This window comes from Zeugodacus cucurbitae, chromosome 3 (genome assembly GCF_028554725.1).
Source record: "Zeugodacus cucurbitae isolate PBARC_wt_2022May chromosome 3, idZeuCucr1.2, whole genome shotgun sequence".
NCBI lineage: Eukaryota > Metazoa > Arthropoda > Insecta > Diptera > Tephritidae > Zeugodacus > Zeugodacus cucurbitae.
In genome coordinates, this window is record NC_071668.1 from 75716653 (window position 1) to 75740385 (window position 23733).

The following is a 23733-nucleotide window of genomic DNA, read 5'->3' on the forward strand; positions in this document are numbered from 1 at the left end:
TGTGTTGCTAGTATTGGCACTATAACTTCCTACGGGCGTAAGCGCTTTGTCATTGCATTCATTCTGCTGTGTCTTATTGTTGTTGCTGCTGTTGCTACTTTTTTCCGTCTGCTTGCGCTGCTGTCTACATTGTTTTTACTTTCAATTCTTCTTGTCTGTTTTTGCGAAACTGCATTTGGGGTGTTATGTGATGCGAAACACAACGTTTCGTTTCGTTTACATTTGCGCATTTGCCAGCGGGACGCTTCACTATACCAATATCAGTTTTTGTTGTTGTTGTTCGTTTTTATTTTTATTTTGCTGGTGGTTGCCCCCACTTGGCTGCAAGTGAATGAATATGGAAATGTATGCAATTTTTCAGTACTTTTAATTTGCGGAGTTGTTATATTTGTTGTAGGCTTTTTTATTATTTTCGTATTTTCCTAGTTCAATGGCATTGGCGGTATTTAAAAATAGTTAAATATTTAAATTTATTATTTATTTAAAAAACTACTATTTAATGTCCATTTTTCTAACCAAGAGATGGTATGCCATTTTTGAAACTACATATACTGTTATTGGACCTATCGACTTACATAGTCGGATTACTAACTGTTTAAGACTTATTAAATGAATTTCTTGTAAAATCAAGCCTCGTTTAAATATCCTTGAACTAATGTCCACGAAATTATTCATAATTTTCATCAGAATTATTGCTTAGATGCTCGTATATGTACGAGGTGTGTTCAAAAAATAACGGGAAAATTAAAATTTGTAAAATTTTTTTTTTTTAATTTGTGAAAAAAACACACATTTCATTAATATTCCATTTTGAGTACCCATGCATTGATACACATACCTTAAAAGCTCACATACAACCCATGAGTTTATAGAGCTATTCAAATATGCACATAATAGATCCATACTGAGTTTAGCATTTTGTCAGTTTCTGTCATAAACACGCTTCTGTTAAATGGTTTGTAATAAAAACACAAAAATTTCATTATGCATGTGCATGCCATAAAAAATTATATGAGACTGCTCCACAAATACTTTAAAGGAATTAATTTTTTTCCTTGTCATTAATATTTTATTTCAAAATTTCGAGTATTTCTAACATTACTGACTTCATTTTTATTGTTAATAAATAAGTTAAAAAAATTTAATTACAGTCAAATTATTCTTAAAGGAAAAAACGAGCAATTATCAGGGCCATGCATACATATATACATATTATAAGACTTCTATACCCATAGATCTACATTTATCCAAATGTTAACGTATGTGTATATTAGAATCTATACTTCAACGTACTAAAACTATACACAAATATGTACATATATAATGAGGTTACGCTACCTGTTACAGCTACTGCTGTTTAACACACACACACACATGCTTCTCGCTCTCTAAATATTTACCTTTGTTTACTTAAAAAATCTTTAATGCCTTCAAGTTGTGATTTTTTAATCGTCAAGTAATTGTTTGTCATTTAATAGCAAGATTGTTGTGGGCACGTACACAAATTCAATTACCAACTACACAGTCACATACATACTTACATATGTGCACACCTACACATTCTCATGTTAATCTTGTATTTACACTTTGTCGTTGACTTCGCGCCAAAGAGTTATTCACTTTGCAGAGTTCGTACTGATATGTCGACGTAACTCCACACCTCCACAATTCATACAACTATATGTATTACATATACCTATCTACCTAGAGCCACACATCCGATTATTTGCCGTAGTTAGCAATGTGTTAAAGAATCTTCACTCGCGTGTGCCGTAACTTACTATACAACGATTACACTTGCTCTATGCTCTGTTTATCACACAGCAGTTCGCGAGCGATTATTGCATTATTCATTGTAATTTATCTTATCTACACTGGTCACAACATAACACGCTGTTGATTTATTGCGTTAGGTTGAAATGCCTCTAAGTCTACATACCAACTATTAGAGTATTAGAAGTAGTATTGCTTTGAATTGCAAATATGGTAATTATTTCTATTAAGTATAATGTAAAACATCATTATCATCAAGTCATATTTTTTATCATTTTTAAATTATGAAATGGATAAAAATCACTTCTATTTTGAAACAACAGAAAGACTCGGAGAAATAATCTCACTCTAATACTTATTTTTGAAGTTTAGTTCTGTGTATACCAAGCATTGAAACCTCTTTGTTAATAGATACCAAGCCTGAAGAGATCACTCTGCTTACAACTCATTCGTTATTGCTCCACTCTCTCTCTCTCTTAAAATATGAGCTAAAACTATAATATCCGAAAATTTCATAAATATATAATATTACATTATTTAAAAATTTACCTTATCTTCCCAAACATTATTCAAAGTAGTCAACATGTTGTCCATAATAAAGTATAAAGACCAAATATACATTTTGGTTTCAACCACTAACCTTTTCACGTACGCACATGTGCAACAAATTTTGTGGCTACCAACAGTCAAAGTGTGTTTTTTGTAGTCCTCAGTACTCAACCTATCTCTAAACGCTGCACCTGTAACATTAATTCTATACCGGCCGTTAGTTGTTAGCTAAGAGTAGCAGCCTGAAAACGGTAGCCTCTAATTAGTAATGCAGCGGTTGTGGTTGTAGCCTGACCTTTTTTGTGGTGTTTGTTGTATTTTCTGACAGTACTTTCCTCTTATTTCCTTGATACAACAACAATTTTCCAACAATTTGGCTTCTAAACATGTTTTACAGTTTTTTTATTCGTACATAGCTTACCAATTAGTATTTTACGATATATTACTAGTGGGTAAAGGATGACAGTAATCTAATGCTTTTGTATTTATAAAAACACGTTTGGAATAAGTTAATATTCTCTTATTTTCTCTTTATACTCATAATTTGAGGCACTTATGATTACAATACCTCATATTTAGTACATGAATTCATCAACTACTCCACTTAAGTGATTATCAATAAATTATCAGAATACACGTGCAGCTCCTTATTAGCATTACTTTGAACACGCCGCATAATACGCACTGCTCCACGATTATTTACTTAATCAAAACCAATTTCGACCGATAGAATAATTGCTTCAATAATCGTCTCAATAAATTGCGTAACCAGTGCTAAAGAGTAACTCTTACCTACAAACACCCAAGTTTTGGTCAACCGCAGCCTCTCAACACCAATCCAGGCGCAATTGCCCTTAATGACGACATCAGCGCGCATAAAGCCAGCAATATTGGCTCGTTTTAATTAAGATAATGACTTTGCTAACTAGTCTGCATTTACTCTTCGCAGTCTGGATAAGTTTGAGTTGTCATGTTGAGTTGTTGCTCATAATCAATATCAATTTATGCTCATGAGTGGCTTAAAGGCAACATATGCTAAATGGATGACAATTTGAAAGTGATATGCGACTTACATATACATATACTTAGATGCTCACATAGAAATATACTATGTACTAGGGAATTTTCTTGGTATTCGTCTGATAGGGCGGACCTCATATTAGGTATAATTCCACTAAAAAGTTAGGGTATCGAATTCTTATTAGTACTTTAAATGGTTCAAAAAATTACTAAGGCGAAACAATAATTTTCAAAACGATCCTAAAGAACTAGAACGTGGTACTCCTACTTTTGATAGTATAATTCTAAGAAACTGGATACCTTCTCTCTCTCTCATAATTTGAATCTAATACGGCTTATATTTTTCCATCTCGCAATCACAGATAGAACTCTACCAATTACTAAGGTTAGCATTTAATTTTAATTAGACGATTCAAATGACCTTGGAAAAATATGGAACACTTCAAAGATTTGTTCTAAAAAAACTTATAAGCTATTTTATGAACTTTTTGATAGATTTATTAGACATTCAAAGTACATCGACAGACTTTCAACATAACAGTTTGACATTGAATATAAACTCTTCTGGATTAACCAAAACTTGTGAAAGTGGCGAATCGGACAACTACTCGCTTAAATCAAAAACCAAATTGTGAGAACAGAAAAAGGTTTATTGGTCGCATGAAAAGCAGAGACTCTTGTAAATCGAAAATTAGTGAGTCAAAAGTGACTATATTACACCAAAAAGTTATTTTACTTATATTATATTTAATCTAATCTACACTTTGGAAGATAAATATCTGCATTTTTTGCTACAAAAATACTTAAAATTTATTAAATTTTTCTTAAACCTTAAAGGAGTTGTATTAAATTTCCTAAAACTAACTAAACTAACCGCCCATCCTTGGCACCCATAACCAACGTTGTCAGCCAACATCCTGTGCAAGCTCAATAGCACTTCTAATTAAACGCTTTAATACGCGCCTAAACGACTGTCGCGTGACACGCACGTAAGTGTATGCGAGCGTTAATTGCGTTCATGCCGAGCACATAATCGTCATTACTTACACTTTCGTCATTAATGTCACCACGGTAAACAACAACAAGAAAAATATATACAAGTCCCTCAAAGAGCGTTAGTGATTATTACTCACAGAAATTTTGCACGCTTTTTTGAGTTTCAATTGCGGCAAAAACGTATGAAAAAAGTGAGCGCGTGCTGGAAATTTTATTGCCAATTGCAGGGCGTTGTTTTGTCTATATGGTAATGTGCGTCGGAAAATTATGCTACGTATTAGTCACCGCCCTACCACCCAGTGGCCCCCACCTGAGTGGAAAACGTGATTTCGGGTTGCAGCGTTTATTTCGCGATTTAACTAATTAGAAGAGTTTGTGTGGCTGCGCTGTGATAAAATGCACGAGTTTTGCATACAAAATGAAAATTTTAAACGAAATTTGGATTTGAATTAATATTAATTAGAGAGTGATGCACAAAGGTGTTGTGGGTTGGAGTTGTGTAATGGATTACATATTTATAGCACGCAAATGGTGACAGTTTTAATTAAATTTATGGAAGTTAATGTGTTTAATTTATAATAGTTTATCAGCATTAATTTATTAAAAAAGTTTCATCAATTTCCAGTAAAATTCAACCTAAAAATAGTGAAATTACACTCATTTGTTACGCTGCGTATTTTCTGCTTCCACTCTCTACGTTAACTCCCAAGGGTGTGATTGCTTTGACCGCAAACTTTTCAACAAAAAAATCTTCACAAAATTTGTTTTTCTTTTTGGACGCTTTCACTATAATTTCTTAACCTTTCCCTATGTAGCTTCTAATCATGCTTTTTCTGTGGTAAACTTTGCTTACATTTGTCCTTTGACACGCACGCAAGCACTTTTAACTCAACGCAAACAAATACACACTCGCGTGAGTTGCCTTCAGCGCAGTCAAGTTTTAGGGACAGTAGCAGACAGCCAGTCAGGCAGCCAGCATTGCTGCAGCTATCAGACGCATCGCATCACGTGGGTTGTAATCAAATTTTATGTGCGACGACTTACGTGCTGCGACAACAAATTACTCTCTCACACACATGATTTTACTCATGTGTACTTACAACTACTCACACATACATATACTCTATGTTTATCTGTTTTTATCTCCCACCAGCTAACAAAATTACTATAATTTTGGATTAACCTGATGTTGGCATAAAAGTAGAGTATTTTCTCTTATTAAAGTAATTATTAATGATTTTGTATTTTTCGTTGGTGAATTACGCTTCACTTTTGAAACTCTTTACGAAGCTACATATTAAATTGATAATTCATGAGAATTTTAATACAGAATATGTCTGGTCGGTGTATGAAAATGTAAGAAAGTTTATCTGACCATTCCTCCAGTCTTATCCTAACTCACCAGAAAAGAAAAAAAAATTGTTGAAGATTAAGAGAAAGCATTCTATATGAAGATTCCAACTATCCTTCCAGTTACTATAAGCCTTCGTCGAGATGAGCTTTACTTTCTTCGAATCCAAAGTGATAAGGAGCCACAGCTCACTGAGCGATGACTATTGTTATGGTTTTATTTACAAATATCTCTTTTGAGACCTATTTAGATTCCTTACTCTCCAAAAACGTTCAGGTCTTTTGGCTTAACTCTTTCGGAGATGTTCTCATACTCAAAGAACCAAGAACCATCATATATTATGTTTCTGATATCGGTATACAGGGAAACCTTACTTGACAGGCACTCACCGTTGAGCGATTTTTATCTAAAGAGAGGTTTCCGCCTAAGAAAAGATAATTTGTTCTAAAAAATTAACTTGGTGCATGAAAAAATGGTGAAATAGGAGAAGTTTCTCTTTATATTGAGAGCAACTGGCCTCTCATTTTGATACGAACTCGACGATATTTGAACAAGCAATCTATAGCGTTTCGATCTTACGATTTTTTGCGGTTGTTGAAATATTTGAATGACGATTTCTCGATAACGTAAACTTTCCAATACTCTATAAACATTTTCCATTATTTATAAACCATCGAGTAGCCAAAATTTGAAAACTTCACAAATCATCAAGTCATCTCAGAAAGTCATAAGTTCTAAACTTTATTTTGTGATTTTTTCATGGCAACTGATCACTATCAGAATAGCTGGCATATAACCTAAGGCTTGTAATCGCGTAATTTAATCTTCAATATATAGTTTTGTTTTCTCCACACGCAATTTGTACATCAACTTCGTCTTATTGGAGCGCTACCTGGGAGCATTGAGATCTTATCGATGGCTCGCTAAACAAACTGACACGCAAACAGCAGACTGCGTGGCACATAAAAGATAATGATAAACATGATGGTAGAATAAAGCGTCTTCACACACACACCCACACATATATATAATATATATATATATATATATCTGAACAATATTTATATAAATAATATGAGCGCATAGTTATTAACTAGCGAAATCATCAGCTCAATCAGTAGTTGCACAATTCTTTGGTAATGCCACCCCTTGGACTGTGCACCTCTGCAAACTGCACCGCTCTTCTAGCTTCCAGCTTCAAAGTTCCATGCAATTTTTGCACTTTGCAATTTTGTAAATTATTACATTCCTGCGGCTAACTGTATGTACGATAGTGGCGTTTGCTATTGTATGTTGGTTGGTGTTGTTGTTGCTGCTGCAACGGTTTCGTGCCATCTGCGGTTGCATGCATTGTTCTGTGGCTGGTTGCGTTACTCGGAATGTTGCACAGTGCGCCCACCCGCTAATTCCGCTCACTCGCCGTTGCATTGTTGCACTCATTGTTTGTTCTCTGTGGCTTACTGTGTGTGCTCAAGTTGGCTGCAAGTTATTCAGAACTTTTTTTGCTTTTGTGGATTTGCTGTTTGTTTTTATCTTGCATTTCGTAAAATTATAATCTTTATTGGTGAATTTTCGACACACACGCATACAAACATAAGAAGACAACTTGTTGCTTGTGTTTGACTTTGTCTGCAGCTCTATTAAAACGAATTAATATTATTAAACATTACTCGGCTCTTGTCTGTCAGTTCAAGGTTTACATCTCTTGCGATCTAAGTGAATATAATTGAGCTCAATGTTGGATAACTTCAAGGCGTAAACGACGACAGGACGGTCAAAAGTTTAGCAATCGTCTCTAGATTCATTGGGTACCGAACGATTAACTCAGGAACCATCGAGTCAGAAGCTTTCGAAGCTCGAGATTGGTCTGTTCCAAGAAAATATATAATACTGATTAACCGTCACTACTTTAATGACTCCAAACCTGATGATATATTCTCGAATCCGCTGTCTTATATTGTACCCTTATAAATAAAGATTTCACCTCAATTCACACAGTCGCAGTTATCTTAAAATACTCCCCAATGATGCTTTACGATTTATAAAACTTTTGGAATATCCTCTCATCTACTATTCTAAATAAATATTTATTTATATACCAACATCATTTCTTTCTAAACTCCATATAAAGCAAATCATGCTACTTTCGTGGTAATCTCTTCGTCTATTTCTTGCTTGTGTACCAATTTACTGATTTGTTTCCACCCTCTCTTTCTTGCAGGCTCATGTGGTCGCCGCCTTCGAGCAGTCACTCTCTAACATGACGTCACGCCTGCAGCATCTGACCGCGACGGCCGAGCGCAAGGATGGTGAGCTCACCGACATGCGGCAAACAATCGAGTTGTTGCGCAAACAGTCCATACAGGCGGGTCTTACTTCGGCGCATATGCAGAGTATGGGCGTGCAGACTCAACAGCATGAACAACAGCAGCAACAACTCGGCCGCACCGCCATCACCCAGCAGCCGATGTCGAATCAAAATGGCGGTGTAAATGGCACTGCCTCATCGACACCATCATCCACTGCAACCGGTGTTATGCAACGCCACCACAGCTCCGATTCGATGTGCTCGTTAAATTCGATTAGTTCCGGCTGTTCGGCACAGGATAAGAAACAAAAGAAAAAGGGTTGGCTACGCAGCTCCTTCACCAAAGCATTCTCACGCAATGCCAAAATATCAAAGACTAGTCGACATGCCGGTCATCATCATGTCGGCGCAGCTGGCAGCGCTGCAAACAATGTTGGTGGTCAGGTAATGCATGGCATGCATGGCGACAGCAGCCACGTTTACAATAAAGTTAATGGTCATAGTCACGCTGACGCCGTAGTTGGTTTGGCCGCTTTAGCAACACAACCGGCACCGCCACTGCCTGCAGTCAATGCGTCGCCGACAAAAGGTAGTCCGGCGAAGACCGTAACACTGATAGATAATGCGAAACCGATCGACGCAATCGACCACGAGGATCATCAGGTCGTAGAAGATCTGAAGAAGCAATTACGCGAGAAGGACTTAGTGTTGACTGATATTCGCTTAGAGGCGCTCAGTTCGGCATCACAATTGGAGAGTCTCAAGGAGACGGTGAATAAAATGCGCGCTGAGATGATGTCGCTGAAGCAGAATAATGAACGTCTGCAAAAGCTAGTAACTAGCCGTTCACTGGCGGGCTCAGAGGCTTCGTTGGGTAATAATGCCATTAGTCCGAGCGGTTCTATCGGTGAGTCACGACGTTACTCGCTAGCTGATGGCAATACGCGACCGCCAATGGAATTGCCAAAGCGTCTGGAAGAGGAAGTTGAAGAGGAGAACATACCACCGGCACCAGCACCTGAACCACCACCGCCGCCACTAAGTCCCTCCACACATATCGATCTGACACCACCGCCACCTGCACTCGACACAATGCCCAGCCCAGCGCATATTGCAACCGCTGCGGTTGAGGAGCTGCCCGATGTGACTGATGGCAAAAAGATCGCAATCGCTTGTTATCTGGGACAGCCAGAGTCATTTGTTAAATACTGCGAAGAGATGCTCGAGGCAGATGAATTCTATGCGAATGGCGTGGATGCGGATGGTATCAATGAGCGCAAATCATTTCCCACGGCCAGTTTGAATGAATTTATCGTTGCCTATACATACATCTCGGGTAAGACCACCTGGCAGAATTTGGACTATATTGTGCGCAAGACTTTCAAGGATTACGTGTCGCGCATCGATCCCGGCACCAATTTGGGTTTGAATACTGACTCAATTACATCCTATCATTTGGGTGAGGCGAAGCGCGGTCCCGAAATGGGCTTTCCTGAATTGCTGCCTTGCGGTTATATCATCGGCAATGTACGCACGCTGTATATCTGTCTGCAAGGTGTGGGTAGTCTAGCCTTCGACAGCTTGATACCGCGCAGCATTGTGCATCGCTACATTAGCTTGCTCACCGAACATCGACGTTTGATCCTGTGCGGTCCCAGTGGCACCGGTAAATCCTATTTGGCGCGCAGGTTAGCGGAGTTCCTCGTAGCACGCACCGGACGCGGCAATCCCTCCGAAGCGATTGCAACATTCAAGTAAGTTGGGACTTGAGCCCGTATGTGAGTATACACTTCATATATTAATTTGTCTTTTTTCTTCACAGCGTCGATCATAAGTCCTCAAAGGAGCTGCGACAATATTTGGGCCATATAGCCGAACAAGCAGCCATTGCGAATGGCGCTTCCGAACTGCCATCTGTGATCATACTGGATAATCTACATCACGCATCCGCTTTGGGCGATGTCTTTTCCTGCTTGCTGAGCGCCGGTCCTGCCGGAAAGTTGCCCTGCATAATTGGCACCATGTCTCAGGCCACATGCAATACCACCAATCTGCAATTACATCACAATTTCCGATGGGTAGGTATTTTTTGCCTTCAGCCATAAAATATTTTTTTATAAAAGTTCCTTAAACTCACGACTTTTCCATTTCTCTACACAGGTACTCACTGCCAACCACATGGAACCGGTGAAAGGTTTTCTCGGCCGCTTTCTGCGTCGCCGTCTATTCCAACTTGAACTCCAGACTGGCCACCCACAGCCCGAACTGTCCACTGTACTGGCTTGGTTGCCCAGCGTTTGGCAGCATATAAACCGTTTCTTGGAGGCACACAGCTCCAGTGATGTAACCATTGGTCCGCGTCTCTTCCTCGCCTGTCCATTGGACTTGAAGGACTCGCAGGTGTGGTTCACCGATATCTGGAACTATCACTTATCACCATATCTGGTCGAGGCTGTGCGCGAGGGCGTGCAATTGTATGGACGCCGTGGTGGCGCCTGGAATGATCCCTCTATTTTCATACGCAACTCATATCCATGGCCGTATGGACCCGATTCAGTGCCACCATTGCGTCAAATAAATGCTGAAGATGTTGGACTGGAGGGTGTGGCGGCCAGTAATGGCGATAACCCGGATCCACTGGTAAGTGAACGCATATTTATTCAGCACTTATAAGTATATAATATTAACAAAACTTTTTTATCTATTCTTGCAGTTAAACATGCTCATGCGTCTACAAGAGGCTGCGAATTACTCCGAGAATCAAGAGCAGGAGTCTGATTGTGCGAGCTTAGACTCCAATGTGACACCCGACAGTTCGGCGGGCGCTGAGTAAACGCCAATTGCTGACTTGCTTAAGTTTCCTAGTAAGACAGTGGGCAGCGGCAGCGACAACGGACTTTGAGTCCATAGTAAAACCTAATCAAACACTAAATACCTACTTACCTAACTATATATACAAACATTATACATACATACATATTCGCTAAAAATCAAACATTCATATGCATGGCTTTGTATATTTGTAAGTATATTTATGTGCGTAATGGATATTTTGTAAATTATCAAGTTGAATGCGACTTTTGTTTAGGGAATGCAACACTGATTTTAAAGACTCAATTTTGATTTACATAACCTCATAAATAATTTGTGTGCGCGATGTGTAAATTATTGAATAATGTACCAAAAAAAAATAAAAAAATAAATAATTGCTAGATATTGAGCTCAATTGAATTGTGAACTAGATTTTTGAAATTTATTTATTTTTTTTATTTTTTTAATTTTATTATTATTTTATTTTTATTTTTTTTTTTTTTAATTAAAAAAATCATAATTTTTTTCCAACATTTTTTAATACTCGAAAAGTGTTTCTCAACACAAAATACTCGATTTTACATTACATTTTGGCAAATATTAAAAAAAAAAATGTTATTTATTTTTTAATCAACAGTAAATATAAATAAATTATTATTATATATTTTAATTTTTTTTTATTTTTTTTCTTGACTGTACAAATAAAATTTCTTGCACTACTTTCGGCACTCAATCGCACGATTCAAAGAAAGCAGTTACATTTAAGAAAATTTTATTTGTCACGACCCGCAGGCAGCACAATGTTTTGAAAATATGCAGAAAGAGACTCCCTTTTAAAATTGAACTGAAAAATTGCACTTTTAAACGCACTTGTTAAAAATGCAAATTATAAACCCATATTAAAGCTGCCTAACTTTGATTTTGAGTGAAGTTTTTGTGTTTTTTATGATTTTATATTAAACTATTGCTATGCACAGTTATTAAAATTTTAATGTTGATTGATAAAGATAAAGTTTGAAAATATTGTGAAAAGCGGTAAACTATTTTTTATTTTATAATATTTTTTTTTATATTAATAATTATTATTTTTATATTTATTTCTATATTTTTTTGATTTTTTTAACTAATTTTTTTACTCACTGGCAATTACAATTTTATAAAATTGTAAAATGTTTTTTTTTTTTATTTTTTTTGCATTTTTATTTTTTATTTACTCTTGTTCACACTTTTTTGCCAAAACCAAGTACTATATTATTGCATAATTACATTAAAAATCATTTGAACACATAAAAACATATAAATATGTATGTATGTATAGCTTAAAAGAAGCTAAAGAATATAGAAAAAGTCATTCCACAAAATTCAATACAAAAGCAGCGCATACTAAGTTCTACAGTAGTGCGCGAAAAAAAACAATTGTGAAGTCAAATACAAATCCAAAAAAATACAAAATAACAAAAACAAAATCAAAATTGCAATACCTACACAAATCAGTGATTTACAACAACTCCTACGCATACATACAGACATTAATATTATATAGATAAGCAACATGTAATCCAGAGAGTATGACAGAAAACTGAAAACTAGCTAAAATATAAATGTTAAATGTCTATTGATTATATTTACAAAAACAAAAATATGTAAAGAAAATACTACTATGCAAGCATAAATTTACCGCTACAAAAAAAAAAAAGTCATGCAAACTACAACACATACCAAACTAACTGTAATTAAATATTTAGTATGTACTAACAAGAAATATGTATTTGTAAATAGTTAAAATAAGCGTTAAGTTCCACGAAACGAAAAAAAAACAAAATGAATATGAAAATGAATATTAGAATTCGTAAACCGCACGATTTCACTAAGCTAAATTTGGCGTAATGGAAATTGGTAGAGCGAAAAAGCAGCCATAAAACCATAAAGGTAATGAAATTGTTGACGAAATGCATAAAAGCAACAAAAAAGAGAAGAAATGTCAAATATCTGTATTAAATGTAATAGCAGCAACAAATAATGTGTAAGTGTAACGAAAATAGTTGAAAGCTATAAAAACAAAAAAACAAGCATGTGCTAATATTGCTGTATGTATGTACCATATATTTAAAATTTATTGAATTTGTCACTTTTTATACCCTACAAACCAAAATTATACCTAACTATATGAAATACATTACACATACATAAATACGTACATTAAAGCAACTATATACAAATTATTTTGCGATGCATAATATTGCTAAGTGGGGTGTGTAGTGTCAAGAAGAAGAAGAAGAAGAAGAAGCATGCATTAACTAACTTTTGCTACTAATTCATTAAAAACATAAATAAATATATGAAAGCATTGAAACCTTAGTCCCTTTGACTATAGCGCAGGCATGCGTGCATATATAATAACGGTAGATATTTTTAATTAAAGCAAATTATAAATTTACAACAATAATTATTATTGAAAATAAACATAAAATAATTATGCGTATTGTATTTATTTGAAGTTAAAATAAATAAATACCTTAGCTATGTTAAAAAAATACACAAAAAAATGTTTTTATTTAATTACAAAAGCAAACACAAAGCACGAATCCTTAATTGCTTAAACAGATACGTAAATTTTTGACTATACAAATTGTTTACAAAGTGTATGATAACAAATAAAAATTATATTATTAAAGAACTGCAAAACTGTATAGTTCACTTGACATTTAAGTCAGCAAAAGCGAGTGATTTCGAGCGCAAAGAAACAAAAACAAAAACAACAAAAAACAAAACAGCATTTCCTAATTTGTGCATTTAAGTAGATTTCGTGCCATATTTGTTGAAAAGAATTTTATTCACTGTGACGCAAAGCCAAACAAACATGAGTTTATTAGTTCATTGGCTAATCAAGAAAGTATAAATGTGTGTATGTAAGTAACAAAAGCTAATTGCGCTGGAATCAATGATGAAAGTATGCGGAATCAAAATACGAGCAAAGCGAACAATAATAAAGAGAATATTCAATATAATAACAAGTCTGACTGTGTATTTTTATTAGCGGTGGTAACAGTGAGGCAGCACAAATAGCTTTGGCCAAATTTTAGCACTTCACATGCGCTGGAAAGTACTAAACGTAAGAGTTTATGGGAGTACACTGCACTTCAGCTCAAAAAAACATGCTTAGTAATGTAAAATTTAAATCAAACTAATACACATTAGTAGCGCTGGAGAATTCTCTTTCATTAGACACCTCATTTATTAAAATCGGTTGGGCCGTTCAAAAGTTATGCATGAAAACATAAACGCTTCCTCATCGAGATCTGCCTACTTGCTGTTTCTGGGCGCCTAGTAAAATGAAATCGTTCAGCAAGCAAAATTTTGCCATTCACTACTCAAATTCCGATGGAGCCAATATGCTTTTAGGGCAAATTTTCTCGATGTTTATGAATGTTTAGCTTAAATTGCATGCCGGTGTACTAGACACATGGAGGATGGGAGTAGGCAGCTAACCGAGGGAAGTGCTTGCATTTTCTTGAATAACTTTTGGAAATGTCAACCGATTTTGATGATTGATGTGTCTAAGGAAAGGGAATTGTCAGGGGTAAGTGCTCCGGACTTTAGAAAGAATAGAAAACGACGAGGAAGTGTGATATTTCAGCGAAATATTGAAACTATTTATTAGCAGAGATAAATGCTTCTAGTTTTGATGATATTTTTATATGGCATAACGTGAAAATATATGATTTTGGTCATGGATTCGTGCGGTGGTTCCACAAAATGTACCCATTAATGGTATTTACTATTTTCAACAGATATCGAGGTTAGACGGTATTCCTGATATGATTGTACAAAATGAAATTGACGTTCACACTTGATTACCTTCGGTTTGGTTACAAACATGTCTGCTATATAATGACAAGTAAAGTACCGTTCTGAGGAAAAAGATTTATAAAATTCACAATTTTTTGGATTTGCTGTGAAATTTTAACAAAAAATGGCCACTTCTCCCTATAAATCCTTGCATTTCTCTTTATACATCAGTATCCTAATACCTCGAAAAACTCCTAAAGTAAACCAAACTTGTCTTTCCTATTGTAAATTATTAAATGACTTCCCTTTGGTTTTTCAAATGTTTTTGTATTTGAATAATACTCGCTGTTTGTTTGTTGTGTGTGGTTTTAACATTAGAAATTTACTAAAGCTCTGTTTTAACACTTTGTAGCTTCACATAATTAATAATAGCATCGTTTACAATGTGCCGTATCGTTTAAAATTTGTTTACAAGCTTTAATACAATAACTTTAACATCGTAATTTACTTTGCAATGATGGTATATTCTGTAGAGTTGAATTGCTTTAGACTTATTAATTAACTGCAGAGGCAGCACTACTTCACATAATTAGCTTATTTGATTTATTTCCATTTCTTGTTTTCGTGATCCCATTTGGAGGTTAAACCAGTGACAGGATTTACTTCCAAGTCAAGCATACGCTTCAATTGCGCCTTCTTGTGCTCATCGTCGAAGGTGACTGGCATTTCATCGTAAACTAAAATGAAAAATCGATTTTAAGTAAGCGTTTGTTTTTGTTTTAACATATTAAACATACCGTAGAGGTTCATGAGAACTGCAATCCAAATGGCCATGCTGATGAAAATGAAGCCAATGCCCAAATGCTGTTTCCATTCACCGGTAGGCGCTTGGATTTCAGCGAAAGTTTGGCAGAAACTGGCACGGTACAGAGCCTTAACTTCCTCAGGGCTCAATTTCTTCCAATCTTGCTTCTCCTTTTCGCGCAGAGCTTTGATTTCATTGTTGGGCTCGCGGAAACGAATCGCTGGCATTGGGTAGTCTGTGCGATCGGCGTAGCAAGCGGTGCCGTTCCAGCCATAACCGACAATTTCACGATTGCCGATTTTATCCAATGTATGTATGGAGGCAATGCTACCACTTTGGGTATTTTTGAGCAATTGCTTCAACAGCTGACGCTGCATGGACATGCTGAAACCACGGAGTGCCATTTTGTATGCCTTTGAAAAGATAAAAATATGAATAATTAGTTGTAATACAAAGAAATTTATACAAATAGGCGTAAGAGATAGTTATTGAGTTGGATGGTAATTGCGGTTGACTGTCAGAAGGGCGGTTGGATGACTGCGCATAGGTTATGTAACAATTTACGCTGCTTGTGTTTTACTGAAGTTATTCTATATGCATATTTAAATTATTTTATAAATTGTTGAATTGCATTTGGCTGGGCACAATTTAGGCTTCAATTTATGTTTTTTCAGCATATTTCCATATATCAATAAACCACAAAAATATTATCTGAAACACGGCAGCGAGTGTTACACAACCAAACAGCTTTAATTAATAGCAAGTGTTTTTCTATTGCAGCAAGTGTTTTAACAATTTATTTTGTGTTACGATTATTTAATATACTTTAGCAAAGGGTTGCTATTAGGAATCTATTTGTGTAAATCAAAACAAATAAAATTTTCTTCAAAATCTTAATATGAGCTTACTTTTTCCACTTGGTCGACTTGTGAGGTAAGAATCGCGGAATATGACAGTTGCAATACAGTGAGTAGTACTAAACACTCGTTGGAAGTATAACGAGTAACTGCAAGAAAATCAATAAACACATGGTGCAGGGTTGCTTTTTATTTGATAAAAATTATTTTTTATAGAAATGTAGTTAAATTATTAAATAATTACGGCGAAACTGTTATTTATGCTTAAGCTTAGATAAAATTTTTTTTGACTTTTGTTTAGTAAAAAATATAGTGTTTTTACGTATTTAACATTTATGCTAAATGTATGTAAACCTAGGTTGTTGCTGAGTAGAGGATTATACAAACTAACAACTCGCAGGAAGTCTACCAAAGAATAGGAATACATAATAACGTGTTATTAGGGAGATCAGGGATTTAATGATAATTTTACATAAAAAAATCAACAGATTTAGAATGAATTCATTGTGAAATGGGCGATTATTTACTGGATTCGCAAAACTAGTTAGAGTCTAAGTCATGTTTCCTTTAAGGACAGACAGGCTTCGGACAATGAATGCGTCTTGTTAACCTTTGCAGTTTGGCAACAAAAAATCATGATTTCATAACGCTCACTCAGCCCCCCAAAAGTATGCAAGAGATAATTCCAGGAACTCAACTATTTCCAAAGAATGTATAATAATATGTTCTTTTGCTATTTCCTTCCAATTAGACCCTTTGCCCCAAATATTTATATGTAGTGGTAAAGATATGTCATTTTTTGAATGTATAAACTGTTTCTTAGAATTTTTTAGACTTGTCGCTACCAATATTTCTTCAATATATGTATGTATGTAAATGTTTGATTTACAGTTGTAAACCTTGAAAGCTGCTTTACAAACATTCCATTCCAGTATACCATATGGCTGTATGGCTACAAGCTATTCACATCCATGTGTACAAACGCGCATATATCTATACAGTTATATAAGGTTATGTGATTAAAATGCTAATTTCCATAATAAAGAATATTTCCATAAAACAAGCGCATAGTAAGCTCGAATGAATAGCGAAAGACTTGCGCTGCGGCATGATATCAGCTCAATCAGTAGTGGCACTCAATGCATAAAATAATTTACACTGGACTTGACCGCATTGAACTTTCATATTTAATATACTCTTTTTTCTTATTAAATACACATATTAATTTTAATGATTTTTTTTCGAGCGCTCTTTGCTTATAAACATATAAACATTGTCTGCGCGTCTGTAGTGAGTGCTTTCTGCGCGCGTCGTAGACGATAACCAATGCGATTCGTGTATTAAAAAATTACTAGGCGCTAATTTAGTATGAATTGAGGCGTGTTAGAAGTTAGAGGTTGTTTGAAAATAAGAAAACAATATTTAAACGATTACATTCAAATTGTTTTGGTAAACAGCGTTGATTTGAGCTTCTACTGCGTGATAATGCTAAAAATGTACACGGGAGTCACAATGTTGCTTGTTGGCTGTTTGCTGGTGAGCTCGCAGGTTAGTGTGAATACACCAGAGTTAATACAGAATATAAACATAATCATTATCTGTCTGTATTTATGTACAAACATACAAACATATGTGCACAGCTTATCAACGCAGCCACACCGCGATCCAGTGACTTGAACGCTTCGCCAGAAGCTTTTAAAGCAGAGCACCTTATAGCTGAATCAGCAACTTCCAACACCGAAGACAACAATGCCAACAATAATAATGTGTTTACACATGACGAAAACACTAACAACAACAACAACAACAATAGTGGTAACAAAGTTCATCTTGATGAATGGAGCGATCGTGATAAATTACTCTTCTACACGCTCGAGGAATTCGCACTACTCTCCAACTTTACGGTCGAACATGGCACAGAAGTGCTGCGCAACGTACTCAAAGATGCGGCCACACTTAAGGAGCCCACCGCAGCGTTGTTAGCACACCTGGCCAACTTTTCCGCTTTCGTCGCACGCGCTGACGCTGTGCGAAAACTGAGCGCTGACGAAAAGGTGGGCGAACTATACGATATGGTCGTACTATTTACCGAGCTCGTGGAGCGCCATAATACAAGCGCGCTGGAGAATGCCACAACGGAGAGCATGTACTTGGAGATGTCGTTGAAGAAGAACGGCTTGGATAAGTTACAGGTGGATTTTTTAGAACGTTTTCTCGTCTTTAGCGCGCATTTTAACGCTCGTATGGATAGTTATTTGGAAAATTTAACGCCCGAACAGCGTGCGTACGAACGCAAAATGTTCGAGTGGTATCGTGCGTTCAATGCCGAAACGGACTCGGAGAAGAAAGTGGAGATATTTGCCAAGTTTTTCGAGCTGTACGCTTGATCCGCAGCGCGTATGTGTAACGAATTTAAACAATTGCAGTTAATAATAATACTGATTAATATTGCATGTGTTAATTAACTACTAATTGCTGGTGTTTTAATTGATAAAACGTGTGTCAATGTGAATTATGTAGAGATAATAAGCATTTTTTAACTAATATTAAAACGAATGTTGAGAAAAATCACCGAATCTATTAATTGTGTAAGGTTAATCATACAGACAGAACACGATATTATTTAATATAATTTTTATAATATACTAATTATAACAACAAAATATTTAGTTATTAAAAAAAATAATTAAAAGAACACGTGGTAATTTTTTGCGTCTGTAAGATTCTAAGATTCTTTGTCAAAGCAACTAGATTTTTATTCATAAAATACATATCTTTAAAAACTCAATTTCTAAAATGTTGAAAAAAACGGAATTCGAAGGAAGGAAACTCGAAATGAAACACATTTTTTGAAGAAAATGCCGCCGCTGTTACTAAAACGTGCGCTGTGTCAGGCGAATCAACCATTCAGTAGTTTGACAAGTTCACTCAAGATCACATGAGAGCTCAGAGGACGATAAACGACTATCGATGAAGTCTATAGTATCCATTGGAGCACTAAGATTACTTCTATATTTTTACCATAATTACTATAGCCAACTGCAGGTCTGTATTGTACAGATTAGAGCTCTGGGTCTTCGACTAATCGAATTAACCGGATAGGGCATTATTCGAATAATAATATTCGGTTTGCCGTATCCGGATAGTCGTCAGTTATCGACTATTCGATTAACCGCTCATTTCCGACTATTCGGTTAACTGTTCGTTGTCGACTATTCGAGTGGTGAAAGTTCATTAAATTTCTTTGTGTTTTGAAAAATGTGAAACTCATGCGCAATGCGCACAATTGACATTTTCACAAAAAAAAACAAATAAAAATCAGAGGCTGCTTGGATTTCAAACAATTTTTATTTATTCAAATGCTCCCAGCGGAGCAACTATTCGAATAGTCGCAACAGAAAAACTATTCGAATAACCGTAGTATGACGACTACATCGCAATGTTAAGACTATTCGAATAGTTTTATTCGGTTAATATTTGTATATTAATATACGAACGGTTACAAACCGGATATTCGATAAATCGGTTATCGGGTTATTCGAATAATTTTAAGAGCCCTAGTACAGATCCAAGAGTGCCCAAGTTTTAACACTTTGCCAAAAGAGTTGTTTTAACTATTCATGTCACGATTTTATTGCCAATTCCACGAATACTTTTCCGAAAACAAAAATTTGCTACTCAAACTCTACAGACTCTTAAGACGATGTACATATGTCTATCGAAGAGTCTATTGTATTCATTTTACGTTCTGCACTAGAAGTAGTTGGTGTATAGGTCCAAGAGAGTTCACGTTTTGGAACTATGCCAACAGAGTTATCCCAACCATACTTGTTTTGGTTTTATTGTTCGTTTATTGAGTGTTTTTCCGATAGCAAAAAACTACTCTTAAAGCTTTTCGAATGTTAAAGAGCATACCACCAATCGGACATTGTCTATTTTAGAATTCAAATAGATTAAGATCCAGGTAGTATTATTTCTGAGAGAATATAGTTTATTTTCCATTACTTCTTTTATTTTGAAATTTTATTTTCGAGTAAAAGGCTGATTTAAATAAATTATTTTTTCAATAAAGACCTAAAGGTGTGTGTGCTTACTTCCAGTAGTATATTAATTTTAAGTACCATTCTATCAGTTTAAAGCCAAATCACTACAAATAATCTAATTTAGAAAACCAAAAACAAAAAAGTCATCTACATCATACATATTACGTACTTACATATATGGAAGTCCACATGCTTCCACTCACTACTCATACGCGTACACCAATAACTACAAATCACAATACGCCACTTTTTCAATTGCTTTGTATAGTTTTTTATTGAATTGCAAATAATGAAGAAATACACAGTAATTATATTTGAATACATTGTGGTTACTATGTTAGAATATGTAGCATACAGTCTTGTGATTGAGAAATAAAACTATTAATGAACTCTTTGCTGAACTCATAGAACTCACTCAACATATGTAGATACATACATACTTACATGACCATACATATAGATATGTCTCTATATGTGTGATTTTATATACCCGCCAGTTCGGCTCACCAGTGAAACACTAGTGAGTTCACTACCTACCGGTAACCACCACTGGTTACCCCCCATAATACCGGCAATGCAATTCACTCATGAATTTAACACGGCGATGTCATTGACGGTAACCAGTTGACACTACTCACTAGTGATTTCGTCACCTATACTTCGCTAGCTACTTCACCACATAGCGCTGAATATATTTCATTAGTTACCTCACTACATATATTCGGTTATAATTCACTACCTTTTTCATTACCTACCTTTATTTCAGTGGATACCATAAATAAATAAGAAACACAATATATTAAATGGCAATAAATTTAAAATATTAATTTTTATTATAATTTTTTGTTTACAGTTTTTATTTACCATTTGTATTGTACTCTTGAAAAGCGTCGGCCAATGAGATTATTTACCCATCCTATTAGTTTGGAAAGATTTTATCTGAAAAAAGAAGATTGTTATTAAACATTTGTGTTTATTAAAATTTAATTAAATTGCATAACTTACTCCACGCTGTTCTCCACTTCCTAATGAGAATTTCAATATGATTCCCATTTTTGACCTCTAACTATAAAGAAGTATATATATTTAAATCGTATTAATGAATTCACATATGTATAATATAGTATGAATATATATTATATTCACTAAGTTGAAAATTTTTTTTTTGCGCTTGCAAGCACTCTCAACTTAAACATGTACATAGGTATATGCATTGAGTTTTGTGCCAGAATGATCTAATTCTTACCTCGCAAAGACTTATTTCCTTTCCTACTGCTGCCACGCTTCTCGTCATTTTCACTTTTTTGTTACCACTATAAATAATTTATCCTTTTTTGTTTCTTAATTCTTTATTCACTTTTTTAATAATGAATATGTATATTAAAAAATCAAAACACACAACCGCGACGCAAAGTCAATTGAATAAATCACAAGACTGTTTGGTCGAAAAACTAAAGTTCCAAATTACATAGAAACCGCCGTTTTCTTATTTTTTTAATACAGTGAATCATGGTTTCAATGACCGATATGTAGTCAAAAACAATAATGACCAATAATTATTCGCAACTTGTACATACTGTACCGGGTGCTCTGCCGTTATTATTCTGCGTTATTTTTGCTAAGATCTCTCAAATGTGCATTCCCACCCTTATTTGTCGCTGATATTTTACTGAGAGTACTTATTGAGAACAACGTACTCTAGATCGCGCTCTCTTCTCTCTCAATCTCGATTATGTACTATTGCTTCTCTGCATTACCTTGTTGTCGTGAATTCTCTAGTTACTTGTAATATAAGAATTCACTAGTGCAATTCACAAATTCATACCGGCCGTACTGCAGGGTAGCTATAGACGTATATTGTCGATTTATTACATACATCAATATAGAGATATGCTTTGCTAGGTGGGGTTTGAGGCTGTTGGTGGACCAAGTATCAAAGAGATATACTCTCGAAATAAACTACTGCAGCCCCTAATGTTGAATCACGATTTAAGCCGCTTTAGAAAGTTATTTTTTTTTTAAGTTTTGATCTTATTTCACTCAACATTCGAAATTGTATTCCCTACGCTCGATTTCGGGTCTGACATACATATGTATATAATCGTAAAAATAGCTATTATCGATTAAGATATAAATGACAAACATTCCGTAAATTTAAGACACACATACCACAACGCTCAGTTATATATAAATATATATGTATATACTCATATGTTATACATGTGTGGCTGTGTGTTTGTGTGTGTGTGTGCATACGTACATATTATGGAGTTGTTATGAATGTCTTCATGCCGTAAATATAAAGAATTCATTGAGATATAAAGAGAAGCTATCCCAAAACGCAACTGAAAGCATTGCAGAGGAGCATTATTTTCCATTGAAAGTTGCTCAGAGTGTGCGCCCATTTAAATACATATAATGTATTTTGCATATTTGCATACACTGTGGAACAAAAAAGTGTGGTCAGGGCTAAGATATTCGCAGTTGCAGGTAATATATGAATCATATGGTCATTTCATATAGTATATCAACTTAAAGTAATATTGAAGTTCCAATATGTTGTTTTAAAGTCAAGAATTTCTATGGTAATGTCATCTAAAGAAGTCTTTCAACTGATTTTTGGTGTGTTGAGCTGTAAATAAAATCTTGTGAAAATGTTTATTATAAATTTTAAGAGCAAAAATATTTTTTTTTTTTTAATTTATTACGTCTCCATATTGTTTATTTAAAAGTAATTGAATTCAATAGCTTTTCAGACTCCATTTACCGAGAGAAATACGTGCACCTGCCGCCATGCTTATGCCGTGCTAATCATGTGTCGCCCAGTGTGTATATGTACTCTTATAAATATGTATTTATGAACGCGTGTGATTTTTATGTATGAAACTATGTATGTAATTGGGTGTTGAAAATGCAAGCAATTGATTCCAATTAAAAACAAGTTCGCAAATCGGTGCGGTCAAGTGCGAATATGAGGCGCACTACGACGGTGGGGAGTTGACGGCAGGCACATACATAAAATAACGTATCAAATTTTAAATATAGAATAAATTAGAAATATATAAATATTCTATACATAAAAGCTGATTTTGGTGTTTGGCGGTGTTTGACAAGACGCCAGTCTAATTGTGTACTTTGAGTACGTTTTCTCGACAAGTGAGAATGAAAGAGAGTGAATGTACTTAAATTATTTTTAAAATTTTGGAGACCTCAAATGTAAGTAATTTTGACATTTTAAAATTTGACGTTTGATATTTGAGATTTGACATTTGTCATTTGACAGTTGACATTTGATGTTTGAGATTCGACGTTTGAGGTTTGATATTTGTTATTTGATGTTTGAATTTGATATTTGAATTTGATATTTGACATTTGAATTTGATATTTGACGTTTGCGTTTGATATTTGAAGTTTGTCATTTGACATTTGAT

At 35.0% G+C, this 23733-nt stretch overlaps 3 protein-coding genes and 1 long non-coding RNA gene across 14 annotated transcripts in view; 2 read left to right on the forward strand and 2 right to left on the reverse strand.

Moving 5' to 3' along the window:
- Positions 1-15189, forward strand: part of LOC105212050 (protein sickie) — a 333362-nt gene extending 318173 nt beyond the window's left edge. For all 10 annotated transcript variants that reach the window (XM_029040072.2, XM_029040074.2, XM_054227850.1 and 7 more), the window contains 4 exons: positions 7911-9751; positions 9820-10075; positions 10158-10637; positions 10711-15189. In XM_029040072.2, coding sequence (XP_028895905.2) covers positions 7911-9751; positions 9820-10075; positions 10158-10637; positions 10711-10830 — 2697 coding nt within the window. In that variant the 3' untranslated portion in view covers positions 10831-15189. The remainder of the gene's footprint in view (positions 1-7910; positions 9752-9819; positions 10076-10157; positions 10638-10710) is intronic.
- Positions 14946-16415, reverse strand: LOC105212051 (cytochrome c oxidase subunit 4 isoform 1, mitochondrial). Of its 2 annotated transcripts, none has more exons than XM_011183806.3 (3): positions 16311-16415; positions 15395-15815; positions 14946-15334 (listed from the first exon to the last, which is right to left on the reverse strand). In XM_011183806.3, exons 2-3 carry the CDS (start codon positions 15804-15806, stop codon positions 15201-15203), a joined length of 546 nt encoding a protein of 181 aa, XP_011182108.1. In that variant the 5' UTR covers positions 15807-15815; positions 16311-16415; the 3' UTR covers positions 14946-15200. The 2 variants fall into 2 exon arrangements, with proteins under 2 accessions (XP_011182108.1, XP_054083831.1); XM_054227856.1 differs by lacking the exon at positions 16311-16415 and adding an exon at positions 16228-16250.
- A 1122-nt stretch (positions 16416-17537) lies between these two features.
- Positions 17538-18727, forward strand: LOC105212052 (vacuolar protein sorting-associated protein 28). Its single transcript, XM_011183807.3, has 2 exons — positions 17538-17807; positions 17900-18727. The coding sequence occupies exons 1-2, from the start codon at positions 17745-17747 to the stop codon at positions 18644-18646; spliced, it is 810 nt and encodes a 269-aa protein (XP_011182109.2). The 5' UTR covers positions 17538-17744; the 3' UTR covers positions 18647-18727.
- A 2374-nt stretch (positions 18728-21101) lies between these two features.
- On the reverse strand, positions 21102-22149 carry LOC128920213 (uncharacterized). Its single transcript, XR_008470330.1, has 3 exons — positions 21549-22149; positions 21308-21368; positions 21102-21241 (listed from the first exon to the last, which is right to left on the reverse strand). It is a non-coding gene; the product is annotated as an uncharacterized LOC128920213 (long non-coding RNA).
- Positions 22150-23733: the final 1584 nt, after the last annotated feature.